The 22951-nt window shown below is 33.6% G+C and overlaps 1 protein-coding gene across 1 annotated transcript in view; it reads left to right on the forward strand.

Annotated features, from left to right (window-relative positions):
- The first annotated feature begins 5623 nt into the window (after window positions 1-5623).
- The window catches only part of POF1B (POF1B actin binding protein), a 67187-nt gene continuing 49859 nt past the window's right edge, over window positions 5624-22951 (forward strand). Inside the window, exons 1-3 of the mRNA XM_016213304.2 lie at window positions 5624-5671; window positions 5808-6131; window positions 20947-21021. Coding sequence (XP_016068790.1) covers window positions 5847-6131; window positions 20947-21021 — 360 coding nt within the window. The 5' untranslated portion in view covers window positions 5624-5671; window positions 5808-5846. The remainder of the gene's footprint in view (window positions 5672-5807; window positions 6132-20946; window positions 21022-22951) is intronic.

Raw genomic sequence — 22951 nt, forward strand, 5'->3', positions numbered from 1 at the left:
GTAACTGAACTCTACTTACTCATAGACTTTTAATGACACACTTCTGAGATGCTTACAATTTTTTGCCCATTACATTGGAAGTCTTATCTTTCTGGTACTACCATCTTCCTCTTTTGTCCAAGCTTGCCTCCAAATATTGGTATAATTTGGGGATTTTCAGTCTTTAGTGTACATCAGAATCACTAGGAGGGTTTGTTAAACAGATTGCTAGGCCCCATTCCCCAGAGTTTCTGACTCAGTGAATCTGGAGTGGGGCCCAAGGATTTGCATTTTTTTAAAAAAATCCCAGGTGAATCTCATTCTTCTAGTTCAGAGACCTCACTTTGGGTATCACTGGTATGGCAATATGGCTGATCAAATTGTCTTTGGTATGTTTCTTTAAACATGTGTTACAATTGAACAGTTTTATTTTTATTTTTTTATTTTAAGATAGAGGAAGGGAGAGAAACATCAATCAGTTGCCTCATGCATGTGCCTTGACAGGAGATTATACTCAAAACTTGGGCATGTGCCCTGACCTGGAATCAAACCTGCCACATTTTGGTGTATGGGATGATGCTCCAACTAACTGAGCCACACCAGTCAGGGTTGTCTTTGGTGTGTTTTTATGACATTGGTAGAATAATAGACTAAATATGAATTTCACTTACTTTATGAGTTTAATTTAAAGCATATAAAGGAAAAAAGTATAAAGATGAAAATAAAATCTGAGGAACATAAGTCACTGAATGAAGAGTTTTGGTCACAAACTCCTTTTTTTCCATGCAGAATACACTATGGACTAGTGTTATTCAGGACACACTTTGAGAAATTCTGTTCAAAATAATCCCTTTTGCAGGAAAGGTCAGACATCCTTGAAGGTCTGCCAGAATCGTAGAGCTTGGTGCCTGTTCAACTGCGTTCAGATAATACAGAGGAGTTATTTACTCTGCCCAGAATCTAGGTCTGGTTTCCTCTAGTTTGGCTTTTGGAATATTGGATTTAATTCTGAGAAAAATTATGCCACAGGTAAAATTTACTTAAGGACAGAGACAAAAGCCAAGATAGGGGATACCAAAGGTATTTTCAGGGATCACCTAACTCTATTCTAAGTATGTGTATCATCAGACAGCTGATATTCTGATGTAAACTTTTTACTTGAATTGATGTCACACTAAACTGTTTTAAACTTTACCATTTGTTTATTTAAAAAATCAAGACAATATTTTTTCATATATGATATTCTGAAACATTGCCTAGTCGAAAGTTTCCCAACAGCAGTTAAGCAAGCTCAACTTAAAGTTCTCTCAGAAGACTAGAATGGAGTTCTGTTGGATCAAGTTACTTGTACCCATTTAGTAAAACATAGGTGCTTTCATACAATCATCTCACTACCATAAGCTTCACTTCCTCTAACAAATGCCTATTGATCCTTTGTTTATGAACAGGTTTCTCCTTTATCATAGAGAAGGCAGAAGTAGAAAGACTAGAGTAATCACTTTAACTACCCTTTGCCATTATACCATTAACCTCAAGCAGTGGACCTGGGCTAGAGATAGATTTGAGCATCATCCCCATAAAACAGGAGTATAAAATTAGTCATACACATAAAAACTCCATTGTTGGTTCTGATGAAATTCATTTGGTGTTAAATTTATAATTACTTATATTGTTTCATATTCTAAGACAGTTCTGTACATCAATTTTGATACATTAATTACCAATCTGTTTACTTTAGTGGTTTTAGGTAGGCCTATAGCCTCTTGGGACTTTCATATTTGCTTTTCAATGCCTACTATTTCACAAAAATCACACTACATCATCTGTAAATAATATATTTTAAAATATTATGTCTGGATTGTGTATTATAAGTAGTGAGCATTTTCACATTTGATCCTAGTAACAATGTTATGAAGTAGGTAAAATCAAGACTTTTTCAGATGACCATAAAAACAGCTTAGTCAAAATGTAATTCACTGTGTTGTTTTTTTGTTTTTTTGTTTTTTTTACCAATATGTATACAGTAGACATTCTTGATCTTTATTCCATCTCTTACTTCAACCATCAATATGGGAAGTTTCATATTCTACTTTATTTATGCCTTTAGTTATTTGACTTTTTAATTATTTTTTTCAGTTATAGTTTACATTCAATATTACTTTGTATTAGTTTCAGGTGTATAGCATAGAGGTTAGAAAAGGCTATAGTAATCAAAACAGCATGATACTGGCATAAAAACAGACATTTAGATCAATGGAACAGAATAGAGAACCCAGAAATAAACCCACAACTTTATAGTCAATTAATATTTGACAAATGAGGCAAGAACATACAATGGGGTAGACAGTCTATTCAATAAATGGTGATGGAAAAATTGGACAGATACATGCAAAATAATGAAACCAGACCACCTTCTTACATCATATACAGGTATAAACTCAAAATGAATTAAAGACCTAGACATTAGAATAGAAACCATAAAATTCCTAGAAGAAAACAAAGGCAATAAAATCTTGAATATTTCTCTTAGTCATATTTTTTCTGATGTCTCTGCTTGGGCAAGGGAAACAAAAGGAAAAAAATAAACCAATGGGACCACATCAATCTAAAATGTTTTTGCACAGCAAAGAAAACCATTAATAAAATTAAAAGAAAACCCAATAAATGAGAGAATGCATTTGTCAATGATACATTTGATGAGGGGTTAATATCCAAATTTATGAAGAACTCATACAACCCAACACCAAAAAAGCAATTCAATTAAAGAATGGACAAAGGACCTGAATAGACATTTCTCCAAAGAGAGCATACAGATGGCCATTAGACATATAAAAAGATGCACAAAGTCACTAATCATCAGAAAAGTGCAAATTTAAAACCACAATGAGATATCACCTCACATCTGTCAGAATGGCTATTATCAATAAATCAACAAACAGCAGGTGCTTGTTGAGGATGTGGAGAAAAGGGAACCCTCATGAACTCTTGGTAGGAATGCAGATTAGTGTAGCCACTGTGGAAAATGGTTATTTGAATTTTGAAAGAATGAATTATTTTTACAGTCAGAAACAATAAAGTTTTTAAAAATCTATTAGAATTGAATTAGCTTCTCAAGGGATATCATTTCTAAGGGGAAATAAAATTCATTGTCATTAATTTTTTCGGTACTGGACACAAAATATCTATATTACTGAGTGAAACAAAGTAAGTGCAAAAATAAATTAAGGATTCTCTGAACAAATTTGGAGCTAAGAATAAGGAATCAACTCTTACTATCCCATTCACCAATATTGGAGGGGTAACATAATCATGAAGTTGGCAGAATGCATACCGTCAATCCGCTGGGTTTTTTAAGTAGAAAACAGAGGAAGTGCCATTATAAAACAGTCAAATATATTTATATGTATTTATTAATAAAATAAGTGAGCATTAGCTTCATCTGTATAAAGAAGAAATAAAACAATTGGAGATGCGGATCATTGAAGGCACACATGAATTCTCAGAGAAGAAGCAAAAACTTTGGTGAAAATGATTAATAAAACTCTCTGAAGTGAGTAAGGTTGTCAACATATGCATCACAGTTAGACGTGGTTTATCTTCCAGTTAGTGCTTAATCTCATTCCTTATAGACTTCATGAGCTTCAAGTTCTCTGTTTCTCTCTCTCTCTCTCTCCTTTCTCTCTTTCATACCCAGCAATGGGGAATAGTGATGGATTAGACGAGGATATTAATTTCACACAATTTTTGCCCAACTGCATCTGGGTGGCTGCCTTCAAAATACTATACAGCAAGAAAATATGGAGGGAAGGTATGGTCACCAATTAATGGATGGAGAAATTTTTAATCTTCATTTCAGTCTCTTTATTTACTAGGTCACCTCTTGGTTGCAGATATTAACAGCACAGTGTTTATGTGTTAACGTGTTTGTGTGTGTTTTAAATTCAGATTTCAATAATCAGAGCTAACTAGATGACCCCACTTAATACCCATATCTTGGCCACACATAAAAAACTTATTCAAAATGTTACTGTTAATGATATTAACAATTTATTGATTAATATTTTGCCAGGCTGTTTGGCATGTCACTTGTTTCTAATTAAGTTTTCATTGATTATTGAGGAACAGCAATAAAATAAACAAAGGTTAGATTTGGGATCTCTGCACACAACACACACAAATTTAAATGTAAATATATGGTAAATAATTTTAAAGAGTTTTAAGGTCTATTTTCAGCATTTTGGACACTTCTGCCCATAAAATATCCAACGATTCCTTTTAAAGTCACTTACGAGTTAGCAGTCCAAAACTGTTGTGTGTGTTTTTTCCACTTAGAAGATTTATTAGATGGTCAGATGCAGAACATACTTTTAAAATTTATCTAGCACTATAATATAGATAAGAGCTTAAACTCTAAAATGAGTTGCTCGATGTTCAAAACCCAGACCCACCATTTACTCATTGTTTAACTTTGGAAAGTTTTCAACCTCTCTGTGTACCTCAGTTCCTCATCTATAAACCTTCATAAAGTTGTGAGGATGACAGATAATCCATGTAAAGCTTCTTTCACAGTATCTAGTCATAGTAAGTGACCAGTAGTAAGTTACTATCTTTTGTTCACCCAGCAGATAAAAGTTGGCTAGCCAGCTTAACGATATCTACCTCCTCTCCAAAATGGTGGTGGTAAGCTATATTCAAATGTATATACAGACTAGAAAGATACCCCTTTCTGAAGACACCCTCAGTGGGTACTCTAGTGTTTAGTGGTGCTGAAGTATCTTGTAAGGCAAGATGTAGTGGGTTAAGTAGGCATTATGATTGTAATTTCAACTAGTAATAAATATAAGTGCTGAGCACATTTAAATCTCATATCAAGACTTGCCAAACCCTTAACAACTAGATATTTAAAAGTAATCAAACTCAGTGTTTCCTAGGGCACAAATAAAATTGAGGTACATTCTACTGTAAAAAAATGCAAAATAATAAATCTAAATGCTAAAATGCAAAGCATTTGTGGAATTGTTAGGTTTTTTTTACCAACCCCCATGTATAAACAGACATACATGTCAAAAATTTAGACAAATCTACTTCAATGTAAGTTATAAAGCCATACTAAGCTTGGAACAAGATAAACAGGTACATAAATTAGAGAGTTTCCAAGAGACCCCATAATAATCTCTCTTAACTGCAGTTATCAGCTGGATTTTACAAAGAATGCAAATTTATCTGTGAATTAGTATGTTCCTAGACTAACACCATATTTTGTTCTGGGACTCAGGAATAATAATAATCAAGCCTTTGTTAAGTTTCAAAAGAACCAGGTCAAAGCCACTTCTATGTCATGTTTGTGACTTTTTGTTCTCTAATAACTTTTGGCATGGGCATCTCTTTGTCTGCCTATTTATAGTTAAAGTGAATTTCCTAGCCCCTGGACTTGGAAGCTCTGGCTTCAGCCCTAAAATTCCACATTTCTGCACTTTCCAGATTCCTTTACTTACTGGGCAGCCTTATAGCTATCTCCATGGCAATGCAGGGCCTCTCCTGGCAGGTAAACCTGTTTGGTGAATCCGCCCATCAGAGGCGTGTCAGTACCATTTCCTGGAGCAATTTCACAGGGTGGCTCCACTTTCCATTCGTTTTCAAATACTTTGCTGCCTCCTCTACAGCTGCCAGACCTGCTCCTGCTGCTGCTCAGGTAACTCTCATTTCCCCTGGCACCACTATAGACAAGTGGTTGATAAAAGGCTTGTACATGTGCCTGCCTGTCTGCCTTCCTGTCCCTTCCTTTCATGATCTCTCTCTCTCCTTTTCTCTCTCTCTTTGTTCCTTAGGGAGAGCATCTGGAGTGTACCTTACTGACCACTGAGAAGATGATGAGTTCAAGCTACTGGAATGAGATGAGCAGCAGCAGCTGTGGGACTCAGCAGCTCCCAGAGGTGCTGCAGTGCCAGCCCCAGCATTACCACTGCTACCATCAGTCAAGTCAAGCCCAGCAGCCTCCAGAAAAAAATGTAGTGTATGAGCGAGTGAGGACCTACAGTGGACCCATGAATAAGGTGGTTCAGGCCTTGGATCCCATCGGCTCACGGGAAGTGCTCTCCCCTCTCAGAACTTCCTCTTCATACCAAAATTTGGTTTGGAGCAACCATTCCCAGGTACCAAAGATAGCTATGTAAGGCTAGTAGAAAGGGGACATTTTGAACCTCATTTCTTTTCTTTCTGTTTCTCAGCCTCGGTTATAAAGGATGTTATCTCTCAATGGAATACAGCTACATATTCAACATACAGTAATCCAAAATTTCATCTCTTGGCTGTTCTTTCACTTACTAGTGCCTGTGGTTGTTTGTTACCAGTTCCAATGATTTGCATAATCTAAGTAGAGTATAAAATAGCTCATAATTTGTTTAATTTGAGTAGAATATCTGATCTGAGGTAGTCTTTTGCTCCTACTACAAAGCAATACTCAACTTGAATACAATAATTTTTATAGAATGCATTTTCACTGATTCACCTCATATCAGAAGTAAACAGATTTTTCTGTATCAAATATGATGGTTTAGGGACAGTGAATGGCATGTATGGAGTGACAAGCAAATATTTGTGTTCAGCAAATAGTATACTGTTCTAGGATAAAGGACAGCCACAAATCCCTCTTTGAATTACCATATGGTTTCATATTCTGAAAATGACACATGGCTCTTGTATAGCTAAGGTGAATAATTTATGAATATTGGTAAAAGAACATTGAAAAAGTGGATATAAAACTAAGGAAAGCAAGATGTAAGCAATTGTGTATATGAAAGCTAAAAAGAGTAGACTTCTAGGACGCCCTTTAAAATTAAATAAATTTGTTTGTAAAATGATTATTTCAGCATCAGGATCTGTGCTAGTAATCATCCCAACGAATGTAAAGGAACATTACAAGACTATATAAAATTAACAACTCTACCTTTTCATTCTTTGACTTGCTTTACATTAAATTTTCATGTCTTTAAACTTTCTGGAAATTTCTGTCCAAACTGAAATTGTGTTTTCAAGATACAATTTGTACTGTGAAGAGCTCAAAAAGAGAGAAAGAAAAAATAATACAACCATTGCATATTATCCTATGTTGCATTATCATACCAATCTGGAATAATAGGAATTATTTTCCCCCAAACCTTAAAGTCAGATATAAAGTAACATTTCTCAAGTATATATTAAAACTATTTTTTTAAATAAATTTAAAAAAATATATAGGTAACCCAACAACTACAAAGGCCATAACCTTACTTTTTTTTTCCACCTTTAGCTTAATTTGAGGGGAAAATATAAACAAAAACCCATGATTTACTGTTAGTAATTTCTTAGTTGAGAAAAACTCCACCTATATTGAAGTCAAAGGGAAGAAAAGTATAAAGGTTAAAAATACTAGTTTGTATAATAATGCAAAAGTACATGCCAATAATCTATATTAGATGTTGATAAACAATGAAGTGGATGTCCCCTGTGTTTCTTAGTAGCACCAAAACAATGAGAAGGTCAGAGACAACAGTTACCATTTTCATAAGAATGCTAAAACCACCCTACTTGTCATAATAGTTATTTAAACAATTAACCCCTGTTCTTGTCAACTTGCTAGAAAAAGAAAAATGAATAAATAGACAAAAATTTTAAAGCTGAAATTTGGCAAATCATAAATATTGACTAAGGAACAATTTTTAGGATCACATTTTGTTGTATGCTCCTTAGTTCAACTTACTTTTTTAATAATCCCGGAACCAAGTTGGCTGAGCTTTTTACAAGACTTTCCTTATTTCTACCTGATATTTGTTTAAGTGATCCTTACAAGACTGTCTTCATCTGGAAATGTTGTTCTCCATAGAGAGCTCTATAAAGAACCTTAGGGACCAAAAATATGGTCACAGAAACTAGGATAAGAGATTGGAATGGATGGTGTTGTAAAGTCTGAAATTATTTGTAATTGAAAAGAAAGAAAAATAAGGCCTGGGTGAAAATGATTGAGGTGAGATTCTAGACATGTGGTAAGGTAAAACAATAAGTAACTTCATTCCCTTAGTGAAACAAGAAGAGAGAAAATTTGACCATAACATTTCAAATTGAGTTAGATATCAAAGGGCATTCACAAATCCACTAAAAGATAATTTGTCAAAAAAAGTTTTAGATAGCTACCACAAAGAACATGACTAAGAAACTTTTCTATTTTATTTTTCTTTCTCCCTGTTTATTGGCAGGATGGCATTGTATAAAGTAGAACCTTGATTTGATCTGAAATTACCTTCATGCTAACAAAACGGTTAAGATGTGGCTGAGCAAGATGTGGTGAAGCCTTTGTTATGCACCATGCTAAGCACAAACAAGCAGTATATATTATTCAAAATTCTTTTGTTTGTCTTATGTTTTAAAAAAGTCTCTCCTTAATATGCTAAGTTTCAGAGACATTTTGAGTTGGTATGGGGCAATAATTCAGATGCCAGAATTTGTGACCATGTCACCTAGGAAAATGGTTGGTCATTATAAATTCAATTAAACTTTTACTTTAATTGTTTTTAGTATTTTGGTGTTTGGATGACATTCAAAGAGTTCATAGATTTTTAAAAGTATATAATTGCCAGTAGTAAAATATGTTCATTTTGAGAAACTGAAATTGATGTTACTCTGCTTTGCTTCCTGAATCTTAATTTTAGCTTATGTATTTAATTTTAGATTTAACCAAATGCTTTTTGCAGCCTTCAGTATTTTCTATACCCAGCTTTTTAGTAAATGTTTTTCCTCGATTGCCTTTTTGTGCACTAAAATGATGTTTTTAGATTTAAACATATTTTCAATTTCTCCAGATATAATGTTGCTTTCTTTCTTGTCTATAATTGATCAGATATATTTTATGATTCTCTTGGATATTATTTTGTCTTATTGATAGAGTATTCCTCAGAGTACCTTTACTATAGAAACCAGTTGCTGGTGAAATATTCTAAATTGACGGTATAATTAAAATTACCTGGTTTATTCATATGAACAGGTAAAATCGAACACAGGTGTAATCAAGGTCATGGGTGCATTTTAGAATGTGGTACTGTGAATAAAGTATTTCTAGAAATTATATAAAACAAAAGAAATCAAAAAAACTTTATGGCTCAACCTTTTTAAAAGCTTAAATATTAACCCACCCTCACAACCCAAAATTACATACTGTCTTAAAGGAACAGCATTGATGTTAATTATTCACTGGACATGTAATTTTCCATTCCATTAATTTAGCTTTTCATGAAATTCAAGGTATTTTTCTTGCATTCAGAGGAACTATGTGGTGTGAGAAATAGATGAAAATAATTTTTTAATACCAGTTATTCATTGAACAGATATTTATTAAGTACCTATTATGTAGTAAGTACTGTGATTATCTGGATAAATACCATTTGTTTATCTAAGGAGAGGCCACATTGAGGACAGATATACAGGACCTAGTCTGTAGGTATCCCATATGTCTATATTTCATTTTTAAATATTATTTTGTGCTTTGGCCATTGATTATTTTATTGAATACACCGAGTTTAATGAAAGAAGGAACCTCTTAATGTATGTGTTATATGGGTTACCATTCTTTTGAATTTTAAACTTGCAAACGAATTCATCTCTAGAGGGAGGGCCAGGGGAGAATGGGTGTTTATAATTGGCCTCTGCTTTCAGTAATTATTCAGCTGGGCTTATCTTTGTTACATGATTTTTTTCCTTTTTCTTTTGTTACAAAGATTGTGGATAGCTCTTCCTTACTGTGCTGGGATTTCTATCAGAAAATTTTCCTGTTCTGTGGGGAAAGATGTGGTGCTTTGATAAATTGTTATTCAAGGGTGTGGTTTGTTCAAAGGTGTGGTCACTAAAGTGAATGATTGTTCAGGGAAGTAGGTTACCTGAAAAAAGAATGAGGTCATAAGATAAAGAAGCACATATTTTCAACTTTGGTCATCCCCTTTGTGTTTACAATTAAATGAAGCTATAGGAATTGTGAGTGCAACTAATTGTTGGGTAAAATTCTCCATGCCAGTTGTCTTTGCCTTTTGTTTAAGGGAGGTCTGATAAATTTCTTGGGTCATTTTCAGTCCATGGCACTCACACACAAGCTGTTATTGTGTGTGTGTGTGTGTGTGTGTGTGTGTGTGTGTGTGTGTGTGTGTGTGAGTGTGTGGCAAGGTAGGGAGCTTAGGGCAAGGGGAAGGGAGGTGAACTTGTCCTTTAAGTGTCTTGATCTAAATTTCTTTTCTTGACTATTCATGGTAAAACAACTGGGAGATTTGTCATGCTTTTAAACCCCATTTAAAAGTGAAAACCTTTCTAAACTGGCCTATTTGAGCTAACTTTTTCTTCCTACCAGCAGCTGTTTCAATAGTGACCCTTTTTTGGCTTCCAGTGGAGCATATATACTTCTCATTTTTTAAAGTCAAAAAGCATGCACTGCAAAGAGACTGTATACTTTATTTTCTCTCCTAGTTTCCTATAGGAAAAGAAGAGAAATTACCCTGGAATGAGTCTCTTAAATGAGAATTTCTGTTGGAGGAAAGGGATGAAGGGAAGTAGTTCTATTACTAGTACATTCTAGTAATTTCTATTGCTTTCTTTACATGAGAACAGAACCATAGACTTTAATTAAGGAAGTGTTTGTTTCATCTAGAGAGAGATTATTATAATTTACAAGTTTCTTCCTGTACAAAGTTCAGAATAACATTTCAACAATAACCTAAAGCAGGTGGTTAATCACGTCATTGGCTTTGAAAGGTTCTAACAAAACACCTCCCATACTATTCAGGGAATTTATTCAAATGGAAGTTTGCTTTGGCAAATTTTGCCAGCATAAATGTCAGTTGGTTTTTAAAGATATTCCCTCTTTGAAAACTGTTCAGCCTAGGATGTGACTATTATTACTTTCAGTGATTTTTCAGTCAATTAGGAATGACAGTAGCATCCACAAGGCTCCCATGATTTTTCTTCTTCAAAAATTATATTATTTACTAGTTTACAAGTAAAGTTTTAAAATTTAAATTAGACAACATGAAAAAGTCCCCTGTTCATTTCAACAAACTTCCAAATATTTAGAGAACAAAGTCCTGCACTATGTATGTAATCTTCTCTGTTTATTACCTAATTCTCATTCCCAGCCATTTCAAAGTCTCTCGTGCATCTATTGCACCAAGGTCTTGAACTCTTTGATCAGAAATATCAATAAGAGAATGAAAGCCAATAGGTATTTACTGAAGAGGTTCATATTTTGCAGAATCTAAAGATCAGCCGCAGAGATCATTGTGTGTAGAAAATGTCCATACAAGTAAATCTATGTGGAATGTGTCTACACATGTGTCTCTGGAGACTTGCAAATAATAAATGTGCAGTGACTGTTTTGGCAGAAGTGAACTATGACACTGTCTAATGTAATGGTTAAGAGTGTGGTCTTAGGTTTTAAACTTCTTGGTTTTAATTCCTGGTTTGAGAGCTTGCTAGCTATATGCCTCAGTTGCCTCATCTGTAATATGGAGCATTAATATCTAACTCATAAGATAGTTGTTAAAGGCAAATGCAATAATGTATGATGGATAAAACAGAGCACGGTGCCCTGACACATAGTAAGTGTTAATGCTGCATTACCTAAAATAAATTACTTGACCTCTCAGGACCTCAGTGTCTTCATTTGTAAAATGAGGACAATAACACATTCCTTCGAGGTTGTAGTGAATATTGAGTAAAATAACAAGTGAAGGTGTCCAGCACAATGACTGGGACACAGTTGGCACTCAATAATTCTTTCCATTGATATTATTAACTTATAAAAATGTTGCCAACGAAAGCCCCTAGCTGCACAGACAAAATAAGTTAATAAACTTAATGACTAGACTATAAAATAAGAGTTCCTTTCACATTGGAAAAACGAGGTAAACACATATGCTTGAAAAGCTTGTTAGGACTCTACTAGCTAAGAAAGACTAATGAGGAAAAGCATTAAAGCATTTTCTAAAATGCATGGTATAGCCCGACCAGGTGTGACTCAGTGGTTGAGCAGTGACCTAGGATCCAGGAGATCACGGTTTGATTCTCCGTCAGGGCACATGCCCGGGTTCTGGGCTCAATCCCCAGTCGGGGGAGTGCAGGAGGCAGCCGATCAATGACTCTCTCATCATTGATGTTTCTCTCTCTCTCTCTCTCCATCTCCCTTCTTCTCTCTGAAATCAATAAAGATATATTTTTTAAAAAATAAAAAATACATTGTGTGGTATATTATCAAAAGACTGGAACAGCAGAAATGTATTTATAATATTTACTGGCATAAATATCTTTTAGAATGAATAATTTGGAAGTTCCCATGCTCTTAGAGTCTTAGAACTTGAACCTCAATATTTGATATGGAGTATTTTTGCCTATTTTTTTTTTTTCCTTTTTAAAACGTAGTGACACTGAGCATGAAAGTTTGTTTACAGTCTGCCTCTTACCTAATGTTTCCTATAGAATTGCACTTCCAATAAGGTAGCATGTGGTTATTTACATTTAAATTAATTAACATCAAGTAAATTTAAATACATACTCAGTTCCTCAGTGGCTCTAGCTACATTTTGAGTGCTCAACAGCCACATATGGTTAGTGACTCTGCATTGGACAGTACAGATAAGGAAAACTGAAGAGAAGTCTACTGGACATGGCAGATCTATATATTCAAGCTGCTCATTTAAGTATAGAAATGTCTCTAAGATAATCACATTCAAAGAAATTCCTGGAGGTACAAATGTGTGGTCAAAGTGCTGCCAATTTGCATGATCAGCTGTACTGGACACATAAGAATGAAACATAAAATGAATGCACAAACTCTCAAAGTATAAGTTTAGAGTGACTATTTCAGTAGAAGAATTAACTTAATAAATCTTCAATGAAAAGAACTTGAATAAAAAATTTTTATGTACATATGCATGTATCTATACTTTTGTCAGTTTGTCTGTGAAATTTTCCCAGAATCTCACTTTTTGACGGAGCAAATGGTTAAGAATAAAAATAAGATTAATAATATCCCTCCTAAAAATACATCTTCTTTTCTTTTGGGCCCATGTTTTGTAGTCTCTCTGGAACTGCCTATCACCCTTAACCTACTGAATTTTTAAACTTTACTAAGTAAAGTTCAAATATCATAACCAGTTTTTGCAGATGAAGTAATCAAGGCAGAGAGATGTTATGTGACTTGCTCAAGTTCATACAACTAGTATGTAGTAGAACTAGAATTTAAATCTAGCAGTTTAGCTTCAGGTCTGTGCTTGTAACCACTGTGGTAAACTGTGTATTCCTTGTCTACACATTTGATGGTTATTTATGTTACACAGTCTCCAATATCTGATTCCCACTTATACTTCATGATCATTTTCATATAGGTGCTCCCATTATGAGCCACTTAAAATTTTTTGAGACATAAGCCAGGACATAAATAAATTATGTAAATGAACATTTCAATGCTTTTAAAATATTTTGTTATTTACCAAGAAGGCAGATATTTTTTTTGTCCTAGTTCAGAATTTTTATATTTTTTTCTCATAAATTTTATTAATTCTTTTGTATAAAAATATATAAGATTCCATCACTGGGTAATAACTTGATTAATTTTTAGTTATTTGAAGCTCATAAATGCTTTGGCAGCACTTTAATAGAAATATTATGAAGAAATAAAATCAACTTGTACCTTATTGTAGAAATTATTATCAACAATAAAATAGCATTAGGTTTGTAATTTAAAATCTTTTAAAAATCTCTGATAATCAGGTTCCAAAGTTAGGTTCAGACTCCTTTCCTTGATGCTAAAGGACCTCTTTAAGATGGTCTTATCTTATTTTTACAGTCTTATCTCACAGTACCCAACTCCTCCCACCTTGTGTTCCAGACACATTATACTACTCTCAATTTCATAAATAAACTGATAGTTTTGCTTCCTTCCCACCCACTCCCATTCCCAGTTCTGGCAACATTCACCCTTCCCTCACATTTCTGCTGGAATTCTACCTTTCCCTCAAAATCCATCTGGAAAGTCATCTACCTCAAAACATCTCCAAACTTGAATCTTCCTACCGTCTCCTCTATGCAGGACTTCACTTCCAAATTTCTTCCAGATGTGGTCTTTTAAAGCAAGTATCACTTTTCATCATTTAACTATTTGTACTGATATCAAGTATTATATTATTTCTGTTGTCCTTCTTTTCCACCACCATGGTTTGTTGAGGGTTGAGATTTTTAAAAAAATTCAAAACACAAACACAAATTGAAATAAATTTTTGGAGAAATAGAATGGAAATTCTCTCTCTCTGCTCACTCCCTTCCTTTTCTCCCTCTTCCCCTTCTCTTAGTGATTATGGCTTGCAAAAATGTCTGAACGTGGCAGTCAGCACTGGCTATAATAAAGATATATGATATGACTAGGATTGTTTGTGGGTTTCACTCTTCTATGCCCTCTTTTTTAACTGAAAATGGATAGTAGGACACAAATTTTCTCTTTAAAAAAGTGAGCAACACATTAAACATTAAGGACCATTTTATAAGTCAATTAGTTTTCTATTCCGGTTCTTATGTCCCATTAAGCATCTGGATTTGACTTTTTTATTTTTTATTTATATTTTTCCTATGGACAAATATTTATGATTACTTATTGTGTCCAGTGCTTTAAAGCATTAGTGATTCTGATTTATCATTATATTATCTTCCTGAGATTTGTTGTGATACTTCCTTTAAGCAAATAAGTTTGAAGGTGCTAATGAACAGTCCCTCTACCTCCCCTGCTATTGAAATTCTGTTTAAGTAAAGTGTTTTTATTTATTGAATCATATTCAGTTATTCTGTAGTTGGTTTAGTTATGTTTCCTAAAATTCCCTCATAAAAACTACTAATACTGTTCAGTACTTACCCATACACCAAAATACATTTAAAACATTCCAAGGAAATACTTTTGCCCTCAAAAATAGTATTTACCAATTTCTCTTCTAACACATACTTCAGCTTGGATGCATAGGTTCCTGCATACAATTATTTTAAAATCTTCACAAGCGTAGTTACATCTAAGAATAGTGCTTTAGAAAAGTTGCTTAAATCTCCTATAAACATCTCATATCACTCTTCTGCCCGAAAACCTTCAAAGACAATATCTATAAATTTCTCACTCTGACTTTCAAAGCCCTCCACTTCTGGTTCCTATGGACTTAATTCCTGGAAATCCCTGTTTGGTGTTATATGTTTCAGCCAAAATGTTGTTCTCTAAATATAGCCTCCAATTTTCCACAGTTATACATTTGCTCATGTTACCCCTGAAATGACTCTATCCCCCAGCTTCACCATCTAGATATGCTGAAACCATACCATTTTTACAAGACCTTCCTCAAGTATAACCTTGTGATGAAATCTGAAATTATCCCATACTGAAGTTATCTCTTAGTCCTCGGAAGTTCCATAGTAAATTCCTTAGAGTTCTTTTATATCTCTTTAAATACCATTACATAGCAAATATTGAACAAATAACTTTGTTGCACATGTAACTAATGGAGTAAAATTAATTCCTCATATTAATAGATGATATGTTTTATTTTTCAAAATTCTTTTACATACATTATTTGCTCACTAGAACTCCAAATATTAAGTACACAAAAAAATTATTGCAGCCACTGTACAAATTGTACAGTGTTTGAATAAAAATATGCTCTGTGTATTATTTGTCTTGGACAAATAAAGGAATCAAGGCTCAAATAGCCCAAAATAACTTTTCCAAGTTACACCAGCTAGTTAACAAATGTCCTGAGTTTAGAAACTAGCTCTTGATATTTCTACTGTATCAGCTATCTTATTTAACCTTACATACTAAAGTATTTTCATTTTAAACAAGTTTATATATTTTTTTGTTTCAAATCATTTGATGATTACCTTTACTGTATATATTTTTTCCATTCTAATGGTCCATTAGCTGAGGGGAAAGTATAAAAAGTATATTAGAGGAAAAGTTTCTGTTCTAATTTTCAAGTTCTTACCCTGAGATAATCCTGGAATTTAGAGTATATGCTAAGTTTTTAAGGTTTCCCTTCTACTGAGGGGGGAGTAACACCTTTCCAGCTTCTGCTTTCCTTTATTTCTCTACTGCACTGAGCTATTCAAAAGCTCTCTCAATGAGGTAAGTAACTGGGAAACTTGGGCCATTTCCATTTCATATGATTTGAGAACTCTGGAAAACATAGCTATTTTAACAAACAGAATAAAGATAGTATTGTGACTAGCTCTGATTTAGGGTATACCAAGTTATGGACAATTATCTCTAGTGATGTAATGAAATTATCTTATAAAGCAGACTGATTTTAATCCACTTTGATCTTAAAATTAATAATGTCATAACTAGTCTATACAAGGAGGAAGAACAGGTGGAGGGAAAGGTATGCTACAACTTTCCCAAAGTTGAAAATCATTACTTTAGACAGTGTTGGAAAAGAAAACCTAGATTTTACACTAAGGCTGAGCCCACCTAATTACAAATAAAATTATTTTTCACCATACCTCTACCTAAAGAAAGTTGCCAACAAAACAATATTTATGTATTTAGCAAATCTGAGGCACAGGAATAAATGACTGAATACTATGTTTAATATTTGTCACAAAAAGTAAGACTTTCTTGAAAAATTGAAGGGTTTAAGTGATATGTTTACTAAGTAAAAATTATTTTTTTAATTGAGAGGCTTCAAAGTACATGCTATAAATATATTGTGGGGATTATAAAAAAATCTATTGAATTTGTAGAAGTTTAAATTATTATTATTTTTAAGTACTCTTTTTATTGAAAATTAACCCACCCAAGTTTCGGCATGCAAATCATAATTACATGAATCATAAGCATACAGATGCAAGAATTTTTACACAATGAACATTTGTAGCTTGCACCTAGATTAAGAAACAGATCCTTAGTGGCATCTCAAAAGCTCTCCTTTGTACCCTCTCCCATCACCCCCTCACATGCACACACACACACACACACACACACACACACACACACAAGTTTAAATTATTTAATCAGAGCCATTCTCTCACACAGTCACTTTCCAGTGGATCTCTTGCTTTTAGGCACTCAAAAGTTGCCTTTGACAGTAAATAATAGAACAAATATCTAACTTCCTATTAAAGGACTAGTAAAATTTAACAGTCAAATTATGTTCCACAACTTGAAAAGCAGAAAATATAATGACATATGCTATATATTTGTCAAAGTATAGTGATTAAGAGCATGAGTACTGGAGTCATGGTACTTGAGTTTCAGTTCCAGCACCATAGTATTAACTGTGTGGTCTTCATTTGGTTAGGTAGTCAATCTTTGTCTAACTTTATTAATATGTAAAATGAGGATATAGTAGTATCATCCTAATGGGATTGTTTTGAATGTTAAGGTAATCTGTGTAACATTTGTCATAGAAAACTTTTAATAGGTGTTAGTTATCATCATCATCAAAAGAAAACAAGACTGACAAGTTTAAAGGATTTGAAATTGTTTTGTCTCTATGGAAAAATACATTGGGAATGATCTCCTCCTGGAAATAGAAAGGAGAGCTTAAAGTACTCTAGTCTACACTAACCCACACCCACATCCCATTTCCCACAGGAGAAAACTGAAGCTCAGGGAGATGACATGAGTCGTTTGACAGCACACAGCTGGCTGATAGTATAACTAGAAGTAGCACCCAGGGCTCCTGATTCCATGTCTAGGTCCCTTTCCACTATATTGTGTTACTCATCACCACCCCTTCTCCAACTTTTAATTATTTTGTCAAAAGGAATGTGGGGCTGTGGCACAGTGGAAGGGCATAAGAACAAAAGATGTAACTATTCATTGAATTTAATGATTTCAGCATGAAGGATTTAGGTAAGCTACCTACACATCAGTGATCACTGAAAATTAAACACTAATACAGGTTATCAAGAGGGAGGGCTAGCTCATTCCTGAGATGCCTCTAAAACTAAGGCATCCTTTTCATTCACATTTTCTATCAATTCCTATGGAATAAGCTATTATTATTTGTGGATTGACTTGCTGCAATTCATGCCTAAAGCTAGATACGACTGAAGTCCTTTCCATTACCAAGATAACGTTTATTTTGGACATTTACTCAGATTATCTTACTTAATTCTGTAGACTTCCAGGGGGGAAAGGGTTTTATTTCGCAGGTCTTTCTGCAATTAATAAACTTGACATTAGATTGCTTTTCTCACTTTATAATCAGCTTGATACTGCTACAAATTTAAGTTCATTCTGGTCAACATAATTTGTCTTAATGTCTTTGATACATATTAAGCTGCCACCTTAATATTTTACCTTTTGTAGCTATCCCATTTTTCCTCTTTTTATGAGGGCTGTAAGCCACATTTGCCTAAATCAATTCTGATAACAAAGACTCAAACTAATTAAGTTATAATCTATGGAATTAATGTGCCAATTTCTAAATGTAAGAAATTTTTATATTTATTTTAGGATCAGACTAGTCTGTGCAAATGTACCAAATTACCTTTTTTAAATATTTACTATCTTTGCATCTGAATAAAGTAACCCTGCCTACTATGATAAATAAATGTCCTAAGGGTATGAGATAGATAGATGATATAGATATAGAGATAGAGATGATGATAGAGATAGAGATAGACAGAGATAGAGATAGAGATAGAGATGATAGAGATAGAGATGATAGAGATAGAGATATAGGTATAAATATATATAATATTGATATTGATACAGATATGTATGTGTGTATGTTTTTGTGTCTAGGCCTACTTGCGTTAATTTCTGCAAGTTTGTAAAACTTCGCAGTACATTCTTTTATCTTAAAAGCTAGTCCACTTGGCTAGTAAGTTTCATTTAGTTTAATTTGCTGATGTCATCAGATTTGAATTGGTTAAAGAGAGGAGGAAAGAACTACCATTTATAGAGCATCTACCCGGTGCCAAGCAGTGTGCACAAACTGTCTTCCAGAAATGATTAACCAAAAAAGGTTAATGGTTGCAGAAAAGCATCCTCAGACATGAGTAGTTTTATACACTGCTGGTAGATGTGTATTAGTATAATCATTTGGGAATTGAATTGAGCAGTATCTGTTACAACAAATAGTGCATATAATCTGTGCCCCAACAATACCACTTCTTTGTGGGATGTTAGAGAAATAATCACATTGCACAAGAATGAATGCTCATTGTAGTATAGAGAAAACCCAGAAACAATTTAAATTTTGATTAAGTACTAAACAAACATTATGGAACATTATGTATTAATTTAAAATAATGAATTAAGACATATATCTAATCTATAATACAAGAGATATTGTTTGCTTCACATTGCAGAATAATAAAAGCAACAAATATTATTATTTATACATATATATTTATGTAAACATACACTTGACAATGATGGTTACTTTGAGGTAAGGGATTTGGATGTAATGAGGATGGTTAAGGGAAGGTTTTTGACTTCATGGAGAAAGATCTATATAAAATTTTATGTTAGAATGTGTTCATGTACTATTGCATAACTAAAAAGTACTCCCCTTTTTTCCTTATCTCTCAGAACCCACCTGAACTTGGTTGTATTTGTATCCATTTTCCCAAACTGAAGTACATGTACCTGTTTGGTCTGCTATCTTAAATTCTCTGCATTTGTCAAGCAATTTTCCTCAGCTACCAACAGGAAATCTGGGAACACAGTCAAAAGCTTCCTTGTAACATTAAGCTTGCATTATTGCTCTTTATGTAACAGGGAGAGGGAGAATGAAAATGCTACAAGTTGAACCAAAAGAAAATCAAAAGGAAAACCAGAGTGTGCAGAACATTTGGCAGTTTGAGTAAATGCATTTTCCTGTTTTAAGATCAGCATGTCACACCTACATTATGGCTATACTTCCATATGAGTCTGTGTTTTCTCTGTAAGCCCATATTCTGATATTTAATAGCCCCTTGTTCTAAAAGAATACTTTTATCATTATGGAAATATATCCTGGAGTTGTGTCAATTGTTTGTAAATTATAGGAATGTATGAAGAGGTTAAGTAATGTTATCAACTCTTTTTTAAAAAAAATATATCTTTTTTATTTCAGAAAGAGGAAAGGAGAGGGAGAGAGAAAGAGAGAGAGAGACAGGGAGAGAGAGAGAGAGAGCGGGAAACATCAATGATGAGAAAGTCATTGATTGGCTGCCTCCTGCACACTCCCCCCTCCCCCAGACTGGGGATCGAGCCTGCAACCCCCGGCATGTGTCCTGACCGGGAATTGAACCCTGATCACGTGGATCCTAGGTCCACGCTCAACCGCCGAGCCACGCCCAGTCGGGCTGTTATCAACTCTTTGCACACTAATAAAGCTAGGCATCTTTACTGTTTTGAGGAAAAATCAAGAATGCCAAGATAATCAATAGAGTGACTTTCAGCTACTCATTACTAAAATCATACTCTCACTTTTATCGATTGTTTTTAAACGTCAGAATCTACTATTTGAAATTAAACCAGAAGCAGACCAGATAAAGCATGATTAAAAGTCAGCTTGAAGGAATATAAGGGGAGTAGTCTCAGTTGAGTTTTCAAAGGGAGTTTCCTATACTGGTTTGAGAATTTTTACACTTAACATTTTTGATTGATAAATATTGCATCTTGTTCATTGCAGACATATTATACACTGAGGTATATATTAGCAGAGTTCTCAAAAAAGAAAAAAGAATGCATTATTATGAAAGCACTATTGAAATTATTTTCTCATTAGGTTACTTGCAAAGCTGACAAAGGAATTCAGTAATTTGCTGTTTGGATAGATGGACATCATGTAGGAAAACATAAAATAATATTCTTATTATGATAAATAAGGTTATTATAAAAATAAAGACAATAATACCTCAAGAATGTAAGGCACTCAAATGATACTGCTCAGTAACAGTTTCTGAACCCCTTTTTATTTCTCTCAACAGGAACTCCATTCTCCAACTCTGAAAATATCTACTTGTGCCCCAAGTACTCTACACATAACCCCAAATACTGAACAGGTAAAAAATTTTATAAATTAGATTTTATTATTTTCTTTTTATGTAAGCCTTGCTCATATGGTTAAACAATCTTTAGGCCCTTGTAAGGTTTTACACATTCAAAAATATCAGGCACTTAAAACTAGAAAGGGAATTCTCACATGAGCATCAGCTCAGCCCATCAAAGAATGGGAAACAAGTGCTGAAATAATTGCTATGAACTGGGATTTTTCATTTTATTGTCTATTCTATCTGATTGCTTTTAGTTTGAGTGCAGTTTATTTTTAGCCAAGGATCTCCTTGTGATTATGTATATTTTAAGGGTCCTTGATTTGAGCACAAATGGAGTACACAGATCTTGGATTGATTGAGCACCTAACTGTGTGTGATAGTACTATAAGTTTACATTCAGAGAGAATAACTTATAGGGTCAGAATTAGCCCTTCTCAAAAGTTCATGTTTTAAAAGACTCACCAGGGTCTAGATCCCTTAGTATTTATGACCTAATAATCCCACTTTTAGGATTACCCTTGAGCCTAAACATTATATCTTCAAAAGGCACTATAATAATGATGAAATACCATATGAACAAATATATGTTTAATGAGCTAGTCACCATATCTCAAAAAGTAAATTCTAAGAGCATAAAATATAAAACATTCAAACTTTGTACTACATACAAGGGGAATATAAAATGTGTGGGATTTGGAGGATAAGAGAGAGAAAGATGAGGTTTCAGGGTATGAACTTGGACAATATAGGAACAAATGGACAAAAAAAAAAAAGGTAGCTAGAACTTGAGTACAGTAAGGAAAAGGTGATATTGTGTAGAACAAATAAGATTATCAAAGAAAAGTTTGCCTACCTCATCCCAATCTGGCCTAACCTAGAGCTAGGTCAGTTAGTCATGCATTTATTCAGCAAATATTTTCTTAGTGCCAAGTATTTACTAAATATTGCACAAAGATGAATTAGACCCCATCATTATTCTCAGAGAGCTCACAAACTTGCATAGGTCACATACATGACAAAACATAAGACAGTGGGATAAAGGCTACAGTTGAATTAAAAATAAAGTTCTCTGGGACCACCAAGATAGAATTACCTCAGAAAAGTAAGTCCACTTAAATCATAGTGCTGTTCATTATACTCAAATCGAGTCAGAAAATTACATTAATTGGTATTTTTCATAATAAATGGGTTTTAAAATTGGGTTTACTGTATGTTTTATTTCTGATAGTAAAAATATGTGTTAATTGTAGAATTGTAGCACTATAAAAGAATATAAAGAAGAAAAAATAAAACTCAGTCATGATTTTCTCCCTTACTGAGATAGTACTCAGCATTTGGTTGTTTTCTTCCATTCAAATAAAAAACTGCAATCATGCCATATATGCAGTTTTATATCTTCATTTTTCACTTAACCTTATATATAATATTATGAGCTTTTTTCATGTAAATTTGTGTTACTCAAGATGGTTATTTTGGCGGCTACATATTTTCGCCTATATGTGATTATTTAATCTTTCCTTTCTCCATAGGAAAGTGCCTCTCCAACTGCATCCTATCAGCATTATTATTTTAAAATTTTCTCCAATTAAAATATGCTGTTATTTTGTTATATTTAGTTGATTCTTAGTTTGGTTGGATACTTTTTACTATTTAATAACCATTTGCTTTTCTTCTATTAGTGTGAAGATTTTTTCTTATTTAGGTATAACTCTCATTGTATTAATAATAACTCTTTTTTCATCAAAAGTTTGCAAATGACTTTGTTTTAGTGCTTTTAATGTTGTCTATGGTCCTCCTCAGCACTACACTGAAGATTTAAATGTTTAAGTATACACGCACATTTTTTTTCTCTTTGTATCTCCTTCCATGTTTTAAAATACAGGATGTCCTTTTCAAACAGAAGATCTAATTAATAAATATTATGTTATATTTTTCTAAT

Source organism: Miniopterus natalensis, chromosome X (genome assembly GCF_054644295.1).
Source record: "Miniopterus natalensis isolate mMinNat1 chromosome X, mMinNat1.hap1, whole genome shotgun sequence".
Lineage (NCBI taxonomy): Eukaryota > Metazoa > Chordata > Mammalia > Chiroptera > Miniopteridae > Miniopterus > Miniopterus natalensis.